This window comes from Lupinus angustifolius, chromosome LG19 (genome assembly GCF_001865875.1).
Source record: "Lupinus angustifolius cultivar Tanjil chromosome LG19, LupAngTanjil_v1.0, whole genome shotgun sequence".
Classification (NCBI taxonomy): Eukaryota; Viridiplantae; Streptophyta; class Magnoliopsida; order Fabales; family Fabaceae; genus Lupinus; species Lupinus angustifolius.
In genome coordinates, this window is record NC_032027.1 from 7,147,777 (window position 1) to 7,166,659 (window position 18,883).

General features: G+C 36.1%; 1 protein-coding gene across 4 annotated transcripts in view; it reads left to right on the top strand.

Moving 5' to 3' along the window:
- Nucleotides 1,530-18,883, top strand: part of LOC109334428 — a 24,248-nt gene continuing 6,894 nt past the window's right edge. The window contains exons 1-15 of one of the 4 annotated variants that reach the window (XM_019570212.1): nucleotides 1,530-1,904; nucleotides 2,724-2,885; nucleotides 3,013-3,129; nucleotides 3,212-3,296; nucleotides 4,443-4,551; nucleotides 4,676-4,743; nucleotides 4,845-4,970; nucleotides 5,223-5,525; nucleotides 5,574-6,271; nucleotides 6,389-6,589; nucleotides 6,698-6,758; nucleotides 7,185-7,298; nucleotides 13,202-13,315; nucleotides 13,412-13,514; nucleotides 14,851-15,194. In XM_019570212.1, coding sequence (XP_019425757.1) covers nucleotides 1,843-1,904; nucleotides 2,724-2,885; nucleotides 3,013-3,129; nucleotides 3,212-3,296; nucleotides 4,443-4,551; nucleotides 4,676-4,743; nucleotides 4,845-4,970; nucleotides 5,223-5,525; nucleotides 5,574-6,271; nucleotides 6,389-6,589; nucleotides 6,698-6,758; nucleotides 7,185-7,298; nucleotides 13,202-13,315; nucleotides 13,412-13,513 — 2,322 coding nt within the window. In that variant the 5' untranslated portion in view covers nucleotides 1,530-1,842 and the 3' untranslated portion in view covers nucleotide 13,514; nucleotides 14,851-15,194. Of the gene's footprint in view, nucleotides 1,905-2,723; nucleotides 2,886-3,012; nucleotides 3,130-3,211; nucleotides 3,297-4,442; nucleotides 4,552-4,675; nucleotides 4,744-4,844; nucleotides 4,971-5,222; nucleotides 6,272-6,388; nucleotides 6,590-6,697; nucleotides 6,759-7,184; nucleotides 7,299-13,201; nucleotides 13,316-13,411; nucleotides 13,519-14,850; nucleotides 15,195-16,170; nucleotides 16,174-18,883 lie in introns of those variants that run through there. The other 3 variants (XM_019570211.1, XM_019570210.1, XM_019570209.1) reach the window with 3 other exon arrangements.

Genomic DNA, 18,883 nt, shown 5'->3' on the forward strand with positions numbered 1-18,883 from the left:
ATGTATAAACCTTATACACTGTCAGTGCATACATTTTTTTCTCAATAAAAAAACCCAAACCAACTCACAAGGAGTATGGGTAGAAGGGAGCTCAAGCAAATGTGGCCAACTCCTATTAGCTAAATCTTCTTGGTTATTTCATTATGAGTCAATGGCTAATATAGAAAACTCTACTCAATTATCACATATTTTATTATTTTTTGGTTTATGAAGGAAAATATGGAGAAAAAAGTGCATGGAAAGAAAGAATAGGAATAGATATAAAGTGGTTAGAAAAAATGGATTTTAAAGGTTTTTTTTAATATGAGAGACATGGAAGAATTCTAAAGGATAAAAAAGGATTTGTTTTTTAACTAATAGACATTTATGTCCTTATTAATAAAAATGAGTTGTCAATAAAGGCTAATGAGTTGTAAATAGAGGGGAGTTTGTTGTAAACAACATATAAAATTTAACTTTCACCCACTTTCTTCTCACTTGATTGAATTGACACCAATTTTTTATTTAATTCTTTTCTTTATTTCTTATGCCAAAGGAAAGAGATTCTGTAATCTGTATTTATCCATGATTCCCCCACTCAGAATTATTACAACCGTTATAGTTTATTTGGTCTAACTCACTAATTTATGATAATGTGTTTGAATCTCATTATTGATGTAATGATATTATTGATGAATAATTTATATAACCACATTTGTTGTCTTAATGTGTGCCCCACTCATTTTTTATTAACTAATGAGAAAAAGTGGGACACAAGGTACAAATTTTAGGACATAAAATATGTAAAAAACAATACATTACATAAAATTTAACTTGAAACAAATAATTTATGATTCAACAAATTTTTTAGTTCACTATAATCATTTTAAAAACAGATTTTGTATGATTATTTAAGAAATAAAAATGCTTTATTTCAAAATGAGTTTGAAATAATATATTTAATAAATTAAATGATAATCTATTAATTTTTAAATAAAATCCTAACAAGTTAATCTCAAAACGTCGAGTCTTTTATTTTTTTCCTACATTAGAGGTATTTTATAGTTGGTAATTGATTGCTTTAGAAGTATAAAAATAATTGAAATTATATTTATCATTTTAATAAAAAGTTCTATGTAGGATGATTAAATATCGGACATCAACTTTGAACAATATACTATCCACCATATTTCTGTTGTTTGTTATTAGTAACATTTACTTCAAGCATTAGCTAAGATAATAAAAAATAAAATTTATTTTGAAAATGACGAATTTGTTACTCTTAAAACTAGTGTAGTTAACTTTTCAATTCAAACTTTCCTTTAAGTCAGTTATAGAGTTTTATGATGATAATTCATTTGTATTACTATTTCAATCAACTACAACTAAATATAAATATAAATGATGCAGTAATAATGTGTATAATTCATACATATTTAGCCCTTTACTCCTAAAACTTGAAGGAATTGTAATAAGACCTACAAAATATAAGGAATTTTATTAGCATGATCTAATCTCTCTTTAGGTCTATTCTCTTTCTTCCATTTCAGACTCCGAGGCTGTTCATTGAATAGAGATAGAAAGAGAAGAGAGGAGAGAGAAAACAGATATTTAGAGAGAGAGAGAGAAATCAAAATCAAAATAAAAAAACACAGAGAGGCTTTGTCTCTGTGTTTGTCTGAATAAATCGAACCCCTTAATCAGACAACAATAAAAATCGAAACTTTTCCTGTGTCTGATTGAGAAATCGAAACAATGAATCTCCTCCTTTTGTAATTCTGTCATATATCAGATTGGATCTTCATTTCTTAAAATCCCAATTCTCAAAGTTTTCTGTGAAAATTCATTTCTCAGTTCACGAAAATGACAGAAATTTCATGGCCTCGTGATCAAGCATCTTCGAATTCCTATAATTCTAACAGCAGGTTAAGATTTATCATATCTGATTTATTATAATTACACCCTTTTGTTGTTGCATCGATTTGTTTGTGCCTATTTCATTTCTTAAAAAAATGATTTTTTAAGTTTCCCATTTTTTGCTTAATCAACCCATGAGATGCACCTCAATTTTGAATTCTGGGGGTATTTTATTTGATTTTTGAGCTGAAATTTGCATAATTCTACCTGTTCTAATGTGGTTCTTTGTGTTTCTGTCACTTTTTGTTTTCTATATGTATTGCAGTGGTTGTAGAGTTTAGAAAGAAAATATCCTCCTTGTCATTAGAGTTAGCTAAAGTTGTTCTTAGCTGTGTAATTATGCCATATATGTGTGAAGATGATTTCAATATGCTTCTTAGGTTTCAAGTTGGATCTGTCTGATTTAGTATTAAGTAATTGTTGATGTTGATCAACTTCAATTTATAGTCTCGGACTCGAAAGTCTGCCATGTTTATAGCTGGAGGTCTGTTCCACTCTTGTGAACTTAGCTAGGTGTTTAGATTTCATAAGCTACTTGCCAATGCGGTAAAAGTTTTTATCCATGCTCTGGACGTGGTCGCGGATAAAGCATGTGAATTTGTTGTCAATTTGTTTTCTTATGATTTCTGTTACTGCTTGCCATTGTGATTGGTCGTGCGTCATGCCACTATAAGCTGAGAATCCATAATTTTCTTAATTTATAATCATCAAAAAGTTTTTTTTTGTCGGCTGAGGCAAAGTTGCACTTTATTCTTGTTTTATATTGAATGTATTTGATATATTTTATGCACAATATTTTGCTCATGTGACGTGTACCATTTTGTCAGTGGTAGCAATGTTTTTAGTTTGCTAGCGCGGAGAGAGATTTCTCCCCGAACAAAACATGTAGCAAAAAGGCAATGGGGAGAAGCTTCTAAATCGAAATCTGGATCTTACTCTCGTCCTAAAAAAGAAGTATCGAGAGATGCAAGACGTGGCCTCCAATCATGGTACTTACTATTAAGTCTATAAATTATGTTAGGAAAAAGCAACCCCCACTTTAGAATGTGGCACTTCTTTTTCTTTCTTCAAGAAAAGTCAGTTTTGAGGAATAACGTCTCTAACAATGATTGTCAGGGTTGAGGCCGAGTCATTGCGACATTTGTCAGCTAAGTATTGCCCTTTGTTGCCTCCCCCGCGGTCTACTATTGCAGCAGCATTTAGTCCCGATGGAAAAGTTCTTGCATCAACACAGTAAGTTCTAGCTACTTTATCTCAATACTAATATGAATTGAATACTCTTTTCTTATTGAATTTGTTTGTTTGCCACGTGCAGTGGTGACCACACTGTAAAGATAATTGACTGTGAAACTGGAAGTTGCTTAAAGGTGTTGGTTGGCCATAAGAGGACACCTTGGGTGGTAAGCTTAAATTATGTCTACTTGCTTTAATTTCCCATCTCTACGTTTTCCCTTGTTTTTGTCGTTTCTTCTTTGTACTGATTGTAATTTATAGAATGAATCTTTTTGCATGAAGTTTGTCGAGCAGTAGCGACAATTCTAAGTAATTGATTTCATAAATATCTCATTATTGCCAATCAACGCCATATGATGCCACCCACTTTATGTTGTTATTTATTATTATTTGCTTACTGAGTTCAGTATCCACGCTCCTTGTTTTGGAAAATCATCAATTAATATTTAATATTTGTTCAGAAGGCTGGACAAGTGTTGTAATGTCATGGAATACGCGGTATAGCTGACACATGACATGGGTTTCATGTTACGGTTTCTTACTGAACCCTAAATATCCGACAACTCTTTTTTACAAACATCAACTGATATAAAATCATAGTTCTGTGAGAATGCTTATAATTAAATATAAAGTGATTTCTGATGCTTTGTTCAAGAACGGGCTCTCTCCTGTCAGAATGCTTTTTCCTTCCTCTTGACAGTTTCCATAGTTTCATTATTACCAACTGATATCTCACAAAACACTTTTGAAAGTTAGCTAATTACTGATATCAAACAAAAGGTACAGCCATTATTTCACAATTCAATGATTATTACTATTGATCATAATGATCAGAACAAGTGCTCTCCTTCACAAATAAAATATTATTGCTGTCTTTAAAAGAAAGAGTTTTTGGTGTTTTGTTTCGCTTTTATGTTTTAAATTATGGCTTGTCTCTTCAATGTCAATATGCAGGTTCTCTTTTACTCTTTCTGTTGGGATTGTACGCTTTTTTAATAAATTGTTGATATTTATAAACTATAAACAATATTTTTAAATATGTAAAAGAAACTTAGACCCATATATTACGGGTCAATATGCTAGGTTGTGTAACAACAAGTGGTGGTGGAAATATTAGTTTCTATAAATTAGTTTTTTTCCACTTTATGACGGCTTCATGCATTAATTACTGGCAAAGTTGTTGGCTTTATTATAATTTGGATTCCTTGGTGTAACTTTCGAGCACTAGCCTCTCCCACTCTGTAAGAATTCTTATGTTTTAGGAAGTTCTTCTTCATCCTTTCTAATTTAAATTATGTGATAATGGTTTACAGGTTAGGTTCCATCCGCTGCATCCACAAATACTTGCTAGTGGGAGCTTAGATCAAGAAGTTCGTTTATGGGATGCTAACACATCAGAGTGCATAATATCTCATCACTTCTGTATGTTTACTGTCAAACTCCCCCTTTCATTTCTAAATTACTCCGAGGCTTACTGAATATGTTTTTTGTTCTTCTCGTATTTATTGGGCTAACTCTGATGAATTTATTTGGTATATCCTCACAGATCGTCCCATTGCGTCCATTGCTTTTCATGCCAAGGGGGAAATAATCGCTGTCGCATCAGGCCACAAGGTAATGACTTTTTTTAGAACATTTTTATTGACTAAAATATTTTGTTGGCAGCTTTTTTTCTTCTGGGTGTTGTTACATTGTGTTCTGGAATACCGTGTCAGCTGTACATATGGCACTACAACAAGAAAGGCGAAGCATCCACACCGGTATTTGTGTTGAAGGCAAGGCGCTCACTTCGGGCTGTGCATTTTCACCCACATGCCGCACCATATCTTTTAACTGCTGAGGTAAATTAACTGGTGTTATTTTGGTTGCATACTTGCATATCTATGGATTTTGCTACTCTAAAGTATGGGGTGCACTTTAGAGAGTAAAGTTTGGAATCCTAACCATTTGATAATTCACTTGATTTTCTAGTTAATGGTTAGGATTCTGCACTTTAGACGAGCCAAATCCCTTGTCTGCCGATGCTACTCAGAATTTCTGAATATTAATATTTGGATTTTCTTTTTGATTAACATGTTTGGATTGATGTATAGGTCAATGATCTTGACTCTTCAGATTCGTCAATGACAGAGGCAACATCTATTGGTTATTTACAATACCCTCCACCTGCTGTTTTTGTTACAAATATTCATCCTAGGGAACATAGTAGTTTATCCAGTGAACTACCCTATGTGTCATTGCCTTTCGTCATCATGCCTTCGTATACTGTGGACGAGTCAAGAGAATCACAGCATGTTAGTCATGATGCGTTGGGTTCAGGTAGCATGCAAATTGAATCTTCTGCCACAGTGCAGTTTCAAGCGGACACAAACACAGCAGAGCAATATGGTACAACAGTGTCTCCGATGGATACATTCTCCGAAGTGCCCACTAGCTCTCAAAACGGTACAGAGTATCCTGCTCATACTGCTTTCTCTAATGGAGTGGGAATTGGCATCAGTAATCCTACAATGAATGGTATGGAGACGGATGAAACTGAACCAGCTGAAGGAACACAACATGGAAACTCTACTAATGCTCATTCTCTTAATGGTATGCTAAATGGAGTATCTAGGCAAACCACCAATCGCGATGTTCCCTCAGAGATTGGTCAATTTCGTCAGTTTTACCCTTCAAGAGATCCAAGTGGATGGGAGTTACCTTTTCTGCAGGGATGGTTAATGGGTCAAAGCCAAGTTGGTGTTCCTTCAATGCTTCCTCCCGTGGATGCTAATCGCGACAATGTAACTCAACAGGTAGGTTTGGCCAATCCTAATGTTGATGTAGCAATGCCTGGTAGCATCAGCATACCTGGATCTTCTGTGAGATCAGGTTTACGGAATCATTACTCGCAATCCCGAATACTGGTATCCGGGTCTGGCAATCTTGCTGCTTCTGTTAATAACTCACATGATGGGTCTGATATCCAAACCTATATCAGTCATATCCAGTCGGAACATGCGACATCAATGGCTGCAGCTGCGGCCGCAGAGTTGCCTTGCACTGTGAAGTTAAGAGTATGGTCGCATGACATAAAAAATCCATGTGCCTCGCTAAATGCTGACAAATGTCGTCTAACCATACCACATGCTGTCCTCTGCAGGTAACTTTTGAAGCAATCATATCAGCTCCAGCATGTGGTTTATATTGTGTGACTGCGAGTTAGTTAAACTACATACTTAATTGAACTTGTAATTTAAGTTCACGATTGTGTTTGCAGTGAAATGGGTGCCCATTTTTCACCATGTGGTAGACTTTTAGCTGCCTGTGTTGCGTGCATGCTTCCTCACACAGAAGGTGATCCAAGATTACAAACTCCAGTACACCGAGAGCCTGGCATTGCAACTTCACCAACTCGACATCCAATCTCGGCACACCAAGTCATGTATGAGCTGCGGATATATTCTCTTGAGGAGGCAACGTAAGGCTCACTTTTTTCAACTATTGCTTGCAAGAGTTTAATTATCTCCCACACGTTTAAGTAAATCCATTAAATTTGAGCGCAAATTTGTCATTTATATTTGAGCAGATTTGGTTCGGTGCTTGCTTCACGGGCAATTAGAGCAGCTCATTGTTTGACTTCAATTCAGGTCAGTTCATTACTTATCATGTTGGCATAAGTATGTGCATATAAATACAAACATAATACATACCTCCATATTATGTTCTGAGAAAATCTGGCTAATAATTTATCGCATAACTTGTCCTCTGCCTTTTTCTGGAAACTTATAATTCATCGTATGCTCAGTCATAATTCTATCTTTCCTTCTCTGCACATATCTGTACCTCTGTTTTGATTTTCATGTTACTTTAATTATTTCATCTTTCTCTCTCACACATAAACACACACCCATTACGTACATATATGTGCCCTCTTGCTATTCCAAGTTACATTTACTCTTGTGAATTTCTTTAAATATTAATACCTACTTCTGTTACTTTTCTTGAGGTAATTAACTAAAATTTGAAAGGTCTTGTTCTAGTGAATTGAATTTGTGCAACTGCTTTTTGTTCAGTTTTCACCTACATCCGAACACATATTACTTGCCTATGGTCGGCGTCATGGTTCTTTACTTAAAAGCATCGTCATTGATGGAGAAGCAACGTTACCTATATACACAGTGTTAGAGGTATAATGCTCTTTCCCCCTCAATTCTAAAATAATTTTCTCTTCGAAACTGCTCCCAATTGTGAAACATGTTCACCCACATATTGTATTATGAATCCAGCGTTGGTTCTGGAATGTGAAATTCACATTCTGTAACTTTTGTTTCCACCACTGATCAACCATTGGTGCTTAGTCTATGGGCTAACATTGATTGTTATCTGTTAGAAAAGCTTAATTGAAGCTTAGAGAAGAAGAGAGAGAAAAGAAATGAGAGAAAGAGAAGAGAGAAATGAAAACTGAATCTGTTTCTATTCAATTGTGAGTTAACGCTGAAGAACTGCTCCATATATATAGGAGTTGAAACAAAATAAGAAAGAATACAAAGGCTAACTATAATGCATAATCAGTACTACTCTAATATTCCCCCTGAGTCCGGAGCTATCTAGGCATGTTGAGTAGAAAAACCATTAGTAATCCAAAGCTTGTCTCTGAGGATAACAAATCTAGAGGATGAGAGAGCCTTGGTAAGAATATCAGCAACCTGATGCTCAGAGGAAACATGCTCAACAAGAAGATGTTTGCTGATAATTTTTTCTCGAACCCAGAAAAGATCCAACTCAATATGTTTTGTTCTAGAGTGTAGAACCAGATTCCTAGAGAGTAAAACAATGCTCATATTGTCACAGTAGATGACAGTAGTAGTAGCTTGAAACTGTAACTCATGAAGCAGACTCTGAATCCAAAGCATTTCACTAGCAGCAACAGCTAAACTTCTGTACTCAGCCTCAGCAGTTGAACGAGCAACCCACTCATGCTTTTTAGACCACCAAAAGACAAGATTAGGATCAAGATAAACAGAAGCACCAGATACAAACTTCCGATCATTCGGATCAGCTGCCCAATCTGCATCACAATAAGCATAGAGAGGAAGAGGATGAGACAAGGAAGCAGGACGTAACAACAAACCATGATGAAGAGTGCTTTGAGATACCAAAGGATCCTTTTAAGAGCCTTCCAGTCATCTAATGTTCCTCTTGAGGTTGAGAGAGAAACTAACACACCTTGCTAATGCTATAGGATACCTCAGGCCGAGTAATGGTGACATACTGCAAGACATCAACAAGAGAGCGATATAGTTTTCCATCTTCCAAAAAATTACTACCATGCTTAGTAAGCTTACACCCCGCAACCATGGGTGTGGGTAGACTCTTCAGATCTTCCATATGAAACCTCTGAAGCATGTCTTTAATGTACTTAGATTGTGTGAGGAGAAGAGAACCATTATGATGTTTCTGAATCTCAATCCCCAAAAAGTAGTCCAAGACACCCAGATCCTTCAAAGCAAATGCTAAGTTCATCTTATCAATGAGTTGTTTGATAAGAGAAGAGGAAGTGCTTGTGATAATAATATCATCCACATAACAAAGAATAAATAGCTTGCAAGTGGGTCTGATCATAAGAAAGAGAGAATGATCACACCTACACTTCCTGGACCCAAAGGACAATAGAGTTCCTGCAAGCTTGTCAAACCATGCTCTCGGTGCCTGCTTAAGACCATAAATAGCCTTGTTCAACTTACACACCAAAGTAGTATCAGCAACTCTAAACCCCTCTGGTTGTTGCATGTACACATCCTCCTCTAAGACTCCAATAAGAAAGACATTGTTAACATCAATTTGCTGAATATCCCAACCATGAGTTAGAGCCAAAGTGAGAACCATTCTAATTTACCACTGGGAAGAATGTCTCATGATAATCAAAATCAAGTCTCTGATGAAACCCTTTAGCCACAAGTCTCGCTTTATACTTATCAATAGTACCATCAGGATGTTGTTTCACCTTGAACATCCATTTACAGCCAATAGCCTCCTAATGTGAGGGAAGAGGAACCAAAGTCCAAGTCTGGTTTTTCATCAAAGTATCAAAATCAGCATCCATTACAGACCGCCACTCAGGAATAGACAAGGCTACCTTGGCAGACTTGGGTTCAAGGTAAGCAGTGAAGACACTTGGAGCAGGAAGATGTCTAGACTGATAGGTTTTAGATCGTGTAAGCATAAGGTGAGAATTATGAGAAGGAACAAACATAGTGTGGGGTACCGAAGGGGAGGAAGGGGATGTAGACACAACTGGAGATAAAGGAGACACACCCTCAGACAACAAGGGCAAAACCGTGGGAGACAGAACAATGTTTAGACTAGACGGGGATGGAGTAGTGTTTAGAGGAACCGACCCAGGTGAGGGACTAGAACCAGAAGTAGTTTTGGATTTGACAAAAACTGAGTATCAGGTAAGACAGTAAGAGGAATACTGACACCAGTAGAGGAAGAGGGAAAAGGGAATGAAGGAGTGATAATTGAGTGAGGAAACTTAGATTCATTAAAAATAACATCCTTAGAGACATACACTCTACCCATAGAGGACAAACACTTATACCCTTTATGATGAGAGTAATCCCCCAGAAAAGTGCACTCTTCAGATCTGTATTGCAACTTATGTTTGGTATAAGGTCTTAGACAAAGAAAGCAAGAACAACCAAACACTTTAAGAAAAGTATAGTTAGAAGAAGATTTATAAAGACAATTGTACGGAATACCACCATGAATAGACTGACTAGGTATCCTATTAATGAGGTAAACAACCGTATCAAAAGCATGCTCCCGATACTGTAAGGGAAGAGAAGCTTGAGCAAGAAGGGTGAGACCTGTTTCAACAATATGTCTATGTTTCCGCTCAATCACACCATTTTAATGGTGAGTATGCGGGCAAATCACATGATGATGGATACCAAGAGAGCTCAAAAGAGAGGCAAAAAGTCTAAATTTCCCACCCCAATCTATTTGATAGATTTAAGAACACCTTTAAATTGAACCCGAATCATAGTGTGAAATTGCTTAAAGAAAATGATAGCCTCAGACTTTTGCTTCAACAAAAACAATCAAGTGTATCTAGCACATGAATCAACAATAGACATAATATATATATATCCCGAAACATATACAATAGGAGTAGGACCCCACAGATCAACATATACCAGATCAAAGAGCGTTGAGTAAACAATAAGAGAAGGTTGGGAAGGCAAACAATGAGATTTTCCCAAAGTACAAACATCACAAAAAACAACTTTGCGTTTATTCATAAGAGGAATATTACATGATTTCAAAACATGTTTCACAACCCTTTCATGTGGGTTCCCTAGCCTAGAATACCACAAAGAGTACAAAGTATCATCTCTAGAGTGCTTATGCGAAGAAACAACAAGATTACAACCAAAACCTATAGAACAACTATCTGTACTAGTAGTGAAGGCAAACTCAGATACAACAAGACGAAGATTGTTGAACACATACAACCCTTCAGGTCCAACAATCCCTTCTAGAAGAATAGAATCATCAACCTGAGATTTGATACAACAGTAGTGAAAATGAAACTCAAAGTAAATAGAATTATCCTTAGCAAACTAAAGCACACTAACTAGATTCTTAGTTATAGAAGGGACCAAAAGCAGATTATTAAGAGTAAGGGTATGGGAAGGGACACAAGGGGAAGAAAAAATGGATACATCGATACCTGTTATGGGAACACCAGAACCATTTCCCATATGAATCTGATCTACTCCAGAAAGATTAGTATGATACATAATATTGGAAGCATCAGAAGTAATATGATGTGTGGCTCCCGAATCTGGATACCAAAGCTGAGAGTTGTAGACCTGTGGCTCCATAACCATTGCATGAGATTGAATCCATGGTCATGGTTGCTGAGGAAGAGCTCCATAAGAAGGCGAGGAGGAGTGCATAGGGGCAGGAACCAAAATCGAAGCCTGAGGATAATCAGGAGGATGTGAGGCAGATGGTTGAGAAAATCCATATTGGCGAGGAACAACATGATACGACTGCTGAGAAGGATGCAGACCTGCATAGGATGGGACTGGAGGATGATGAGCCGAAATAGGTTGTTGTTGTGTTCCCAAAACCAGATCAAACCTATACCAACACTCGAGGGCCTGATGTCCAGGTTTTTGACACAACTGACACCGCCTCCGCCTCTACCAAACCGAAATCTTCCCCCTCTTCCCCTGCTGAAATCGTGACCTCTCTCTCTCCCAAAAGAATGAGGAAACTGAGAGGAAGGGTCAGGGAGTCCATATGCATCAACACCCGAATGAACTCCTTGTGGAACAAGAGAATGAAGCATGGATGAACCATGAACATCATAAGTCGGTTGTGGAACACGTGAAGGAGCCGTTGGACGAGGCTTACCAGACGAATGAGCACATTCACAGAAAAGGTTTCAGTGACTAGAGGATGAATCCGCTCTAAGTAAGTCTCATGAGCCATGAGCAAAGATTCAAGCTGAATAAACGAATATGGTTCACTTCTGTTATTTATCGAAGTCACAAAGGACTCATATTCCGAAGGAAGACCCTCCATCACTAGTAGAACTTGTTCTCTCCCAGAGATAACTTCACCGATGGCAGCTAATGAGTGAACAAGAGCCTTGACGCAGGAGACAAACTCAGAGACAATTTGAGTGCCCTTCTTCAGAGTACGAAGTTCCGAGAGCAACAATTGACTCCTAGCACGAATCAACGAGTCAAAAAATGTGTGAATTTCATCCCATATTTGCCACACATGATGAAGGCCTACAACTCGGGATTGCACATTCTCAGATAATGATTGTAGCAGCCAAGAGACAAGGTGTTGATCCTGTTCTTCCCACTGAAGAAATGCAGGATTCACATGCCAACATCTCGATCTTCCTCAAATAAAAACCGCAGAGGCACTAGTGGATTAACGACAAACCATTCAAGATGATGAGAAGCAATAACTACTTCAACCTGTTGCTTCCACAGAAGATAATTTTTCTCACACAGCTTTGCCAAAATCACCTGAGTGAATGAAACTGTCTAAGGCGGAACAACCTGCGATGGACGAGGTGACGACATAGACATATTATCCTCCATGAACGAAAGGCTGAACAATCAGTGAACCAACAACAACAAACTGAACCAGCAACAATTCAACAAATTCAGCAAGAAATAATCCTAAATAATTGGAAGCCTAGGTCACAATTCACTACTAGAGCAGAATCAGTCCACGAAGCAACAAATCAATTTAGCAAATGAAGCCATAGGTAACTCAACAATATCAATTCAACAGAAGCCGAAACCTAGAAGATGAAGAAACAACAAAGCTAAGAGATGATACTGTCCATGAATCAAAACGTTCTTACAAAAAATGAAGCAATTGACGGCGACGACTACACAAAAATCGTTGACGAACAGAGATAGAGAAGCAACGGCGCAGTGGCGAGAAAAAACGAAGATATCAACATCTCACCAAAACCGAATCAATTGATGGCGATGATGACGAAGGAATTGTCGATGAACATAGCTAAGAGATGCGATGACATAGCAGCAAGAGAATCACGATCACTGGCAGCACAATCGGCGACAAAGCACAAAACCACGATGAACAACAAGAAGAGGATCACAGAAGTAGAAGACCAATTCGAAACCCTAGGTCACAAATCAGTAACGAACCTTCAAATAATTATTGACGAAATCCGAACACGAAAATTGATGGAGAAATTGCCGATGAATCATCAAAGAATCGTGATCTCAATCTCAATCACAACGAAACCAGGAAAGAGAAGCTGTAGATACCATGTTAGAAAAGCTTAATTGAAGCTTAGAGAAGAGAGAAATGAAAACTGAATCTGTTTCTATTCAATTGTGAGTTAATGCTGAATAAATGCTCCATATATATAGGAACTGAAACAGAATAAGAAAGAATACAAAGGCTAACTATAATGCATAATCAGCACTACTCTAATATTATCGGTCATATCATTTATCCCCTTATTGTAGTTAAAATCGTTTTAATCTGAAGTTCATGTCTCTGAACTCGCTTTGTCTTGTAGGTATACAGAGTGTCGGATATGGAACTTGTTAGGGTGCTTCCTAGTGCAGAAGATGAGGTCAATGTGGCATGCTTTCACCCTTTTGCTGGTGGAGGGCTAGTTTATGGAACGAAAGTATGTTTTTTTTTTGTTTTTTTATTTAATCATTTATTTTAACCGAAAACTTTCACATTCATTCTCCAATTGATAATCTTTTGGTTCTGGTTGTAGGAAGGAAAGCTTAGAGTCCTCCAGTATGATGGTGCACAAGCTGTGAGCGGCACCGGACCAAGTTACTTTCCCGAAGATAGCATCATAGGAATCAGTCAGTGAGGTAGGTTATACATTGCTTCTTTATGACATTTATCATGTTAATTAGACTACTATAGAAGTGATATTTGGTTGATTGTTTTTGTGTGAACAAATGTTTTTTAAGTACTAAATGAAAGTGCAGATGAGAACTAGGGATAGGATATACAAAACTCTTGGTGCTTTTGGCATGTTCTTAGCAATGACAATGTTCTTATTGCTTGCTTGAGTCTAACAACCATGATTTGAACTTTTGTTTTGAGGATAAATTATAAGATTTGAAGTCAAATAATTTTTAATAATATTTTCCCGAACGTAGAGGTCAAAATTGGTTTTCTCTCCCTTATGCTCTTGATTAGTATTTTGATGTCACTGCAAGAAAGGAAGACTTGCAATGTCATAGAATTTTTATGCACTCATAAAATATTTGATTTTATACATCATTGTGATGTGTGGTCCCTTTAAGTCATGTCATGCTTTGGCTCAACACCTAAAGAAACTTAAGTTTTGACAAATCTTGAGAGCCCTACTATCCTGAGGGCATCTACATTGCAAGTCTTGTTCGAGTCTTATACTGAGTCTTATGACAAGACTGCAGTTTAAACAGCAATGTTCATCAGAGTCTTGTTGAATCTTCAGTGTCTTTAAATTTCAAGACCCTCATTAAGACTCTACCATGTGCTCAAGGGGTTCATTCCCATTTGCTTGCCCACTCCCTTTGTACCATGTGGCAGAACCTAAGAGTCTGTTTGCGAGTTGAATTTTAGAGGAGAAAGAAAGAAAGGGGGAGGCTTCAGAGCCATCTCACAACTGTATTTCATGACTCCTAAACCTTCCATTTATTTCCCTTCCCTTCATTCTGTTCCAAAACCCAATTCGCAAACGGACCCTAAAAAGTCTTAGCATTGGAGTGTTAAGTTTTACGAGTCTAAAGTTAAATCTTACGAGAAGAGATACTGATGTGGCGGGGTGTTAAAACTCTCACCGATAAAGTTGTCATAATGCTGGTTAATTCTTTCTTCTTGCATTGCCTGTATAACATGTGGGAATGTCTCCTTTTCACCTCTTTTTGGGTCATTTTGGATCATGGATCACCAATGCCTCTTGGCCCAAGCAATATGGAATGTGGTTCCCTTTTAAGTGAGATTTCATATTCGAGTCTTCTGAATGGAAAAAACAAATAGAATGTGGGGAGAGTTTTGCCCCCACAAATGGGTCTTCCCAACTTGATTCGGAAATAGTCAGAGTCCAATTTGATTTCCGGATACGGAAGGTCCCAGACCAAAAGATATATATTTGGATCACACTAATTGTCATGTATAGTTTATTTATCCTTACAAAGATATTATCTATATTTGTAGGTTTTAAACAAGATTGGAGATGGAATTCATTGATCTTCTTCTCTGTACCATATCCATGCTGATGATCTTCTCAAACAGAACACCATATCCAATGCTGAGGAGCACATGCAGCCAAAAGCTGGAACATCATACTCACTCACTGCATTAGGCAATGTATATTTTTGTATTACCCATGTCTGAATATATGTTGTACTATAACTATTATTATCCTTTCTTAGAACTACAACCTATAAGTGGGTTTCTCCCTTTTTACATTTGTGTAACAAAGCTCCGTAGTTCCTCCAATAACAAAAAAAAGAGTTCTTTTATCCTAAGGAAAATTTCAAGCTCAAGGGCATATATTGATGTCAAACGGTGTGTGGTTTCTAATTTATATACATACACACATATACATTTATGGTCTGTTTGCAAGTTGAGTTTTAGTATAAGGGAAAAGGAAAATCATATAACAAGTGTATCTTATGGTTCTCAAACCTTCTCTTTTCATTCTTTTTTATCTAAAATATAACTCGCAAATGGGCTATTAAGGGTGTAGCTATATCATTAGAAAATGTCAATATTGATGAAACTATGATTTGTGAGGTAGAAAAGGAACCCAAAAAAAAAAGTATGGAAGTATTCTCACTAGTGCGTTTTCGGCATTATCCTTTCTTCATCCCTTCTCTAAATTAACAACAACTTGGACGTTTAATAAAATAGAATAAAAGTAAAATGTCAAGTTTTTTAAATTTTGAGGTGGCTCTACAACTCCCTTTAGCGAGAATTTTATTTATGTTATTTGGAAGTAAATTTAAGCAGTGTTGTAAAAATTGGTTTAATCGTTAACTGGTGAATCGATCCCAATATGGGTATGATACAATAATTATACTGGTCATGTAATTATGCTGACCAAAACCAATCAAAATCAGTCATATCGGTCAGTTTTCCATTGCATCGTACCCGTGATACTGGCCGGTTTTTATTTAAAATTACTTTTTTAATGAAGGTAAAAATAAATATTAATTTTTTATTGATATTTCAACATTAATATTAATATATTATATATGTATATATAATTTCGTCAATATGCGGTTTAATTACTATATCACTATATCAATATTCTAACCGGTTTAATGTTTGGTACGATATTAATAACACTAAATTTAAGTGAAAGTAAACTAGTATATCCACCCTTAGTGGTGAAAAGTGTGTTGAGAATTCAACTTCAGCAAATCAAAAGTATATAAAGGAATTAATTTAGTATAGTAAGGTTTCACTGGATTAGTGGATAGATAAAAAAGTTAAATATTCAGTTCCTAATAGCGACACTTGTTTAAAAAGATAGTCATATATTTTGAAAGATTAGTTTCTTACCCAAGTAAGGATATCTATGGTTAAACAAAAAAATTCAAAAATACATAACGATGACCAATAAAAATATATTAATTTTAAAAAGTAGGACTACACATTCTTTGCCATTTTTATACTCCATCTAAATTAGACAGACCTTGTAATAATTATATAATAGTAATAATAGTAATCTCAAAATCTAAAAAGGTAGACAGGAAAATAATATTTCTTTCCAGATCTAGGCTCAATGCTGGACACGGGCTTGAAAATACCTAGTGGTGCTTCCTTACTTTGCTCTTAGCTTAGTAATAAAATAAGGTATAAAAAACATTTGTTCTGATCAATCAATTTTACATTAATAAATCACATTGAAAGATATAGTCAAGTTAATTTTCAGAAAGATTATGACTATTAATTAAATTTTAAAATTAGTAATTAAGATTTCATGCTTTCATTGACGGAGACCTCACTGAGTGGCAATTCATAGAAATAAAATATCATCGAGCACCTTGTGGTCTTAACCGTGGGACACAGCAAAAATTTGTTATTCTGTTGGAAAAGTTTGTGTTAGAAAGGGATTAAAAAATAATTAATGATACTTGAAAAATTATTTGTTGACTTGGTAATGGGTTGTTAAGTTTAAGGCATTTTGTCAAACTGTCAAAAAATTATGTATCTAGACTATTAATTACCATATCGCCAGAACAAAATAACACATTTCACTATATTAGATACTCACAATTGAGGGAACTATTCTAGAATTATGCCCATAAATATGGCTAATATCACTTTATATGGTTATTGTCACTCTAAAGAACCACAGAAAGAAAGAGAAAGGGAAATGTCAGAAATACTCCGATATAGAAAGAGGAAGAAAAAAATTGAGAAATTGCATAACAACTTATGCATGCAATTTATAAAGAGCTAGAATGCTCTATTTATATGTTTGGGAGCTCAAATGGCTAGAAAACAATGTCCATTTCGCATCTACTATAAAAAACGAATAATCAGATGAATTTAAAGCAGAGTGAGGGTTGGCGTGTATAGATCATGTGCTAGCATTTGTGGGACGTATGCTAACATGTGTTTGACGTATGCTGGCGTATAACCAACATTCAAAAACATGTTTCAGACAAATGCTGATATGGACTGACCTTTTTAAAAATAATTAAAATAGTAGTAATTATAAAATAAATTACAACCACTAAGGGTTAGTTTGAGAGTTAAATTTTGGAGGGCAAATAATAAAAAAAGAAGGCTTGTGAGTCATTTCACAAGTGTATTTCATGGCTCCCTATAGAAAAGCAGTGTTTCTTATTATATGAAGAGTGTTACAGTAAAGATATATATATATACTATAATGAATACCATAAAATGAACTAAGAAGTCCTAAATACACGACACTAAGTATAACAATATACGTAAGACTAGGGAATCAAATAACAAGCTTTGAAACAGTCATGAACAGACAGGTTGGTTATTAGCCCCCGACAAGCTCAAGGAGAGGATGAACTTGAAGCTTGGAACGCAGTTGTGTTATACGATCCTTCGATAACGGTTTCGTGAAAATGTCAGCAAGTTGATCCACTGAAAAAACATAACTGATTTGAAGCGAATTTGATTCAAGTTGTTCTCTAACAAAATGAAAATCCAAGGCAATGTACTTTGATCTTGTATGAATAACTGTATTTTTTGGACATGAAAATTGCACCTACATTGTCACATAGCAGCAAAGGAGGATGAGAAATCGGTGCTTGGAGGTTGGTTATGAGTTGTTTAAGCCATAATAGCCCAACAATAGTGTTTGCAAGGGATCAATATTCTGATTCGGTGCTTGAACGAGCAACAACCTTTTTGCTTTCTTAAAGTCCAACTGATGAGATTAGAATCATGGAATATAGCATATCCGTATTGGGACCAACTATCATCAGTATGTGTAACACCGCGAATTTTACAATTGTGAATTATAAGATTTTATTAATATGGTTATTAATTATATTTTCGAAAATGAATTTCTGGGAATTTTCGGTAAAGAATTAGACGAAACTCTAGTTGAGTTTTAGTCTTGTAATTATATTTCCAAATTGTTGGTAAATTTTCATGATTTTCGGAGACAGTCAGTTTCGGACCGCTATCGGGGCCGAATCTCACCCGGTATGGCTCAAAAAGTTGTTCTTGAGTTCCGTAACTCGGACTCGAATTCTGATTGCGCCGTTGGCTTCGTAATTTCATTTCGAGTCAATATAGACCCTGAGTACACCCATACCTATTTTCTAAATATTTTCACTCGGAATGCCGAAATCCGAAATTCTAATCAGATATTAAAATCAGGCGATTTATAATACCCGATCGAGTATTGGCCAATAATACTCGGGCATGTTTATCGCACGTGTCCACGAAGTGGTCATTTCGCGTTGGGATGTGAAATTTGCTTTTCCATAAAGCAAACCTCACATCACTCTCTCAAATATCCTATGAGATCATCATTAGCCACCCTAGGAGATTTGATGATTTCCTAGAGGGAAATCTGATTTCCCTTCTCTCCTTAAACCCTCACACTTCACACTTCACTCTCACACTCTTTCATTTGCAAAATTTAAAAAGAGAAGGTAAATTCTCTCTTCATCTTTTCCTCTAATTCCTCATTTGCTTCTTCCATCTTCAATCCTTGATCTCTCAACATTCAACCAATGGATGATGATGA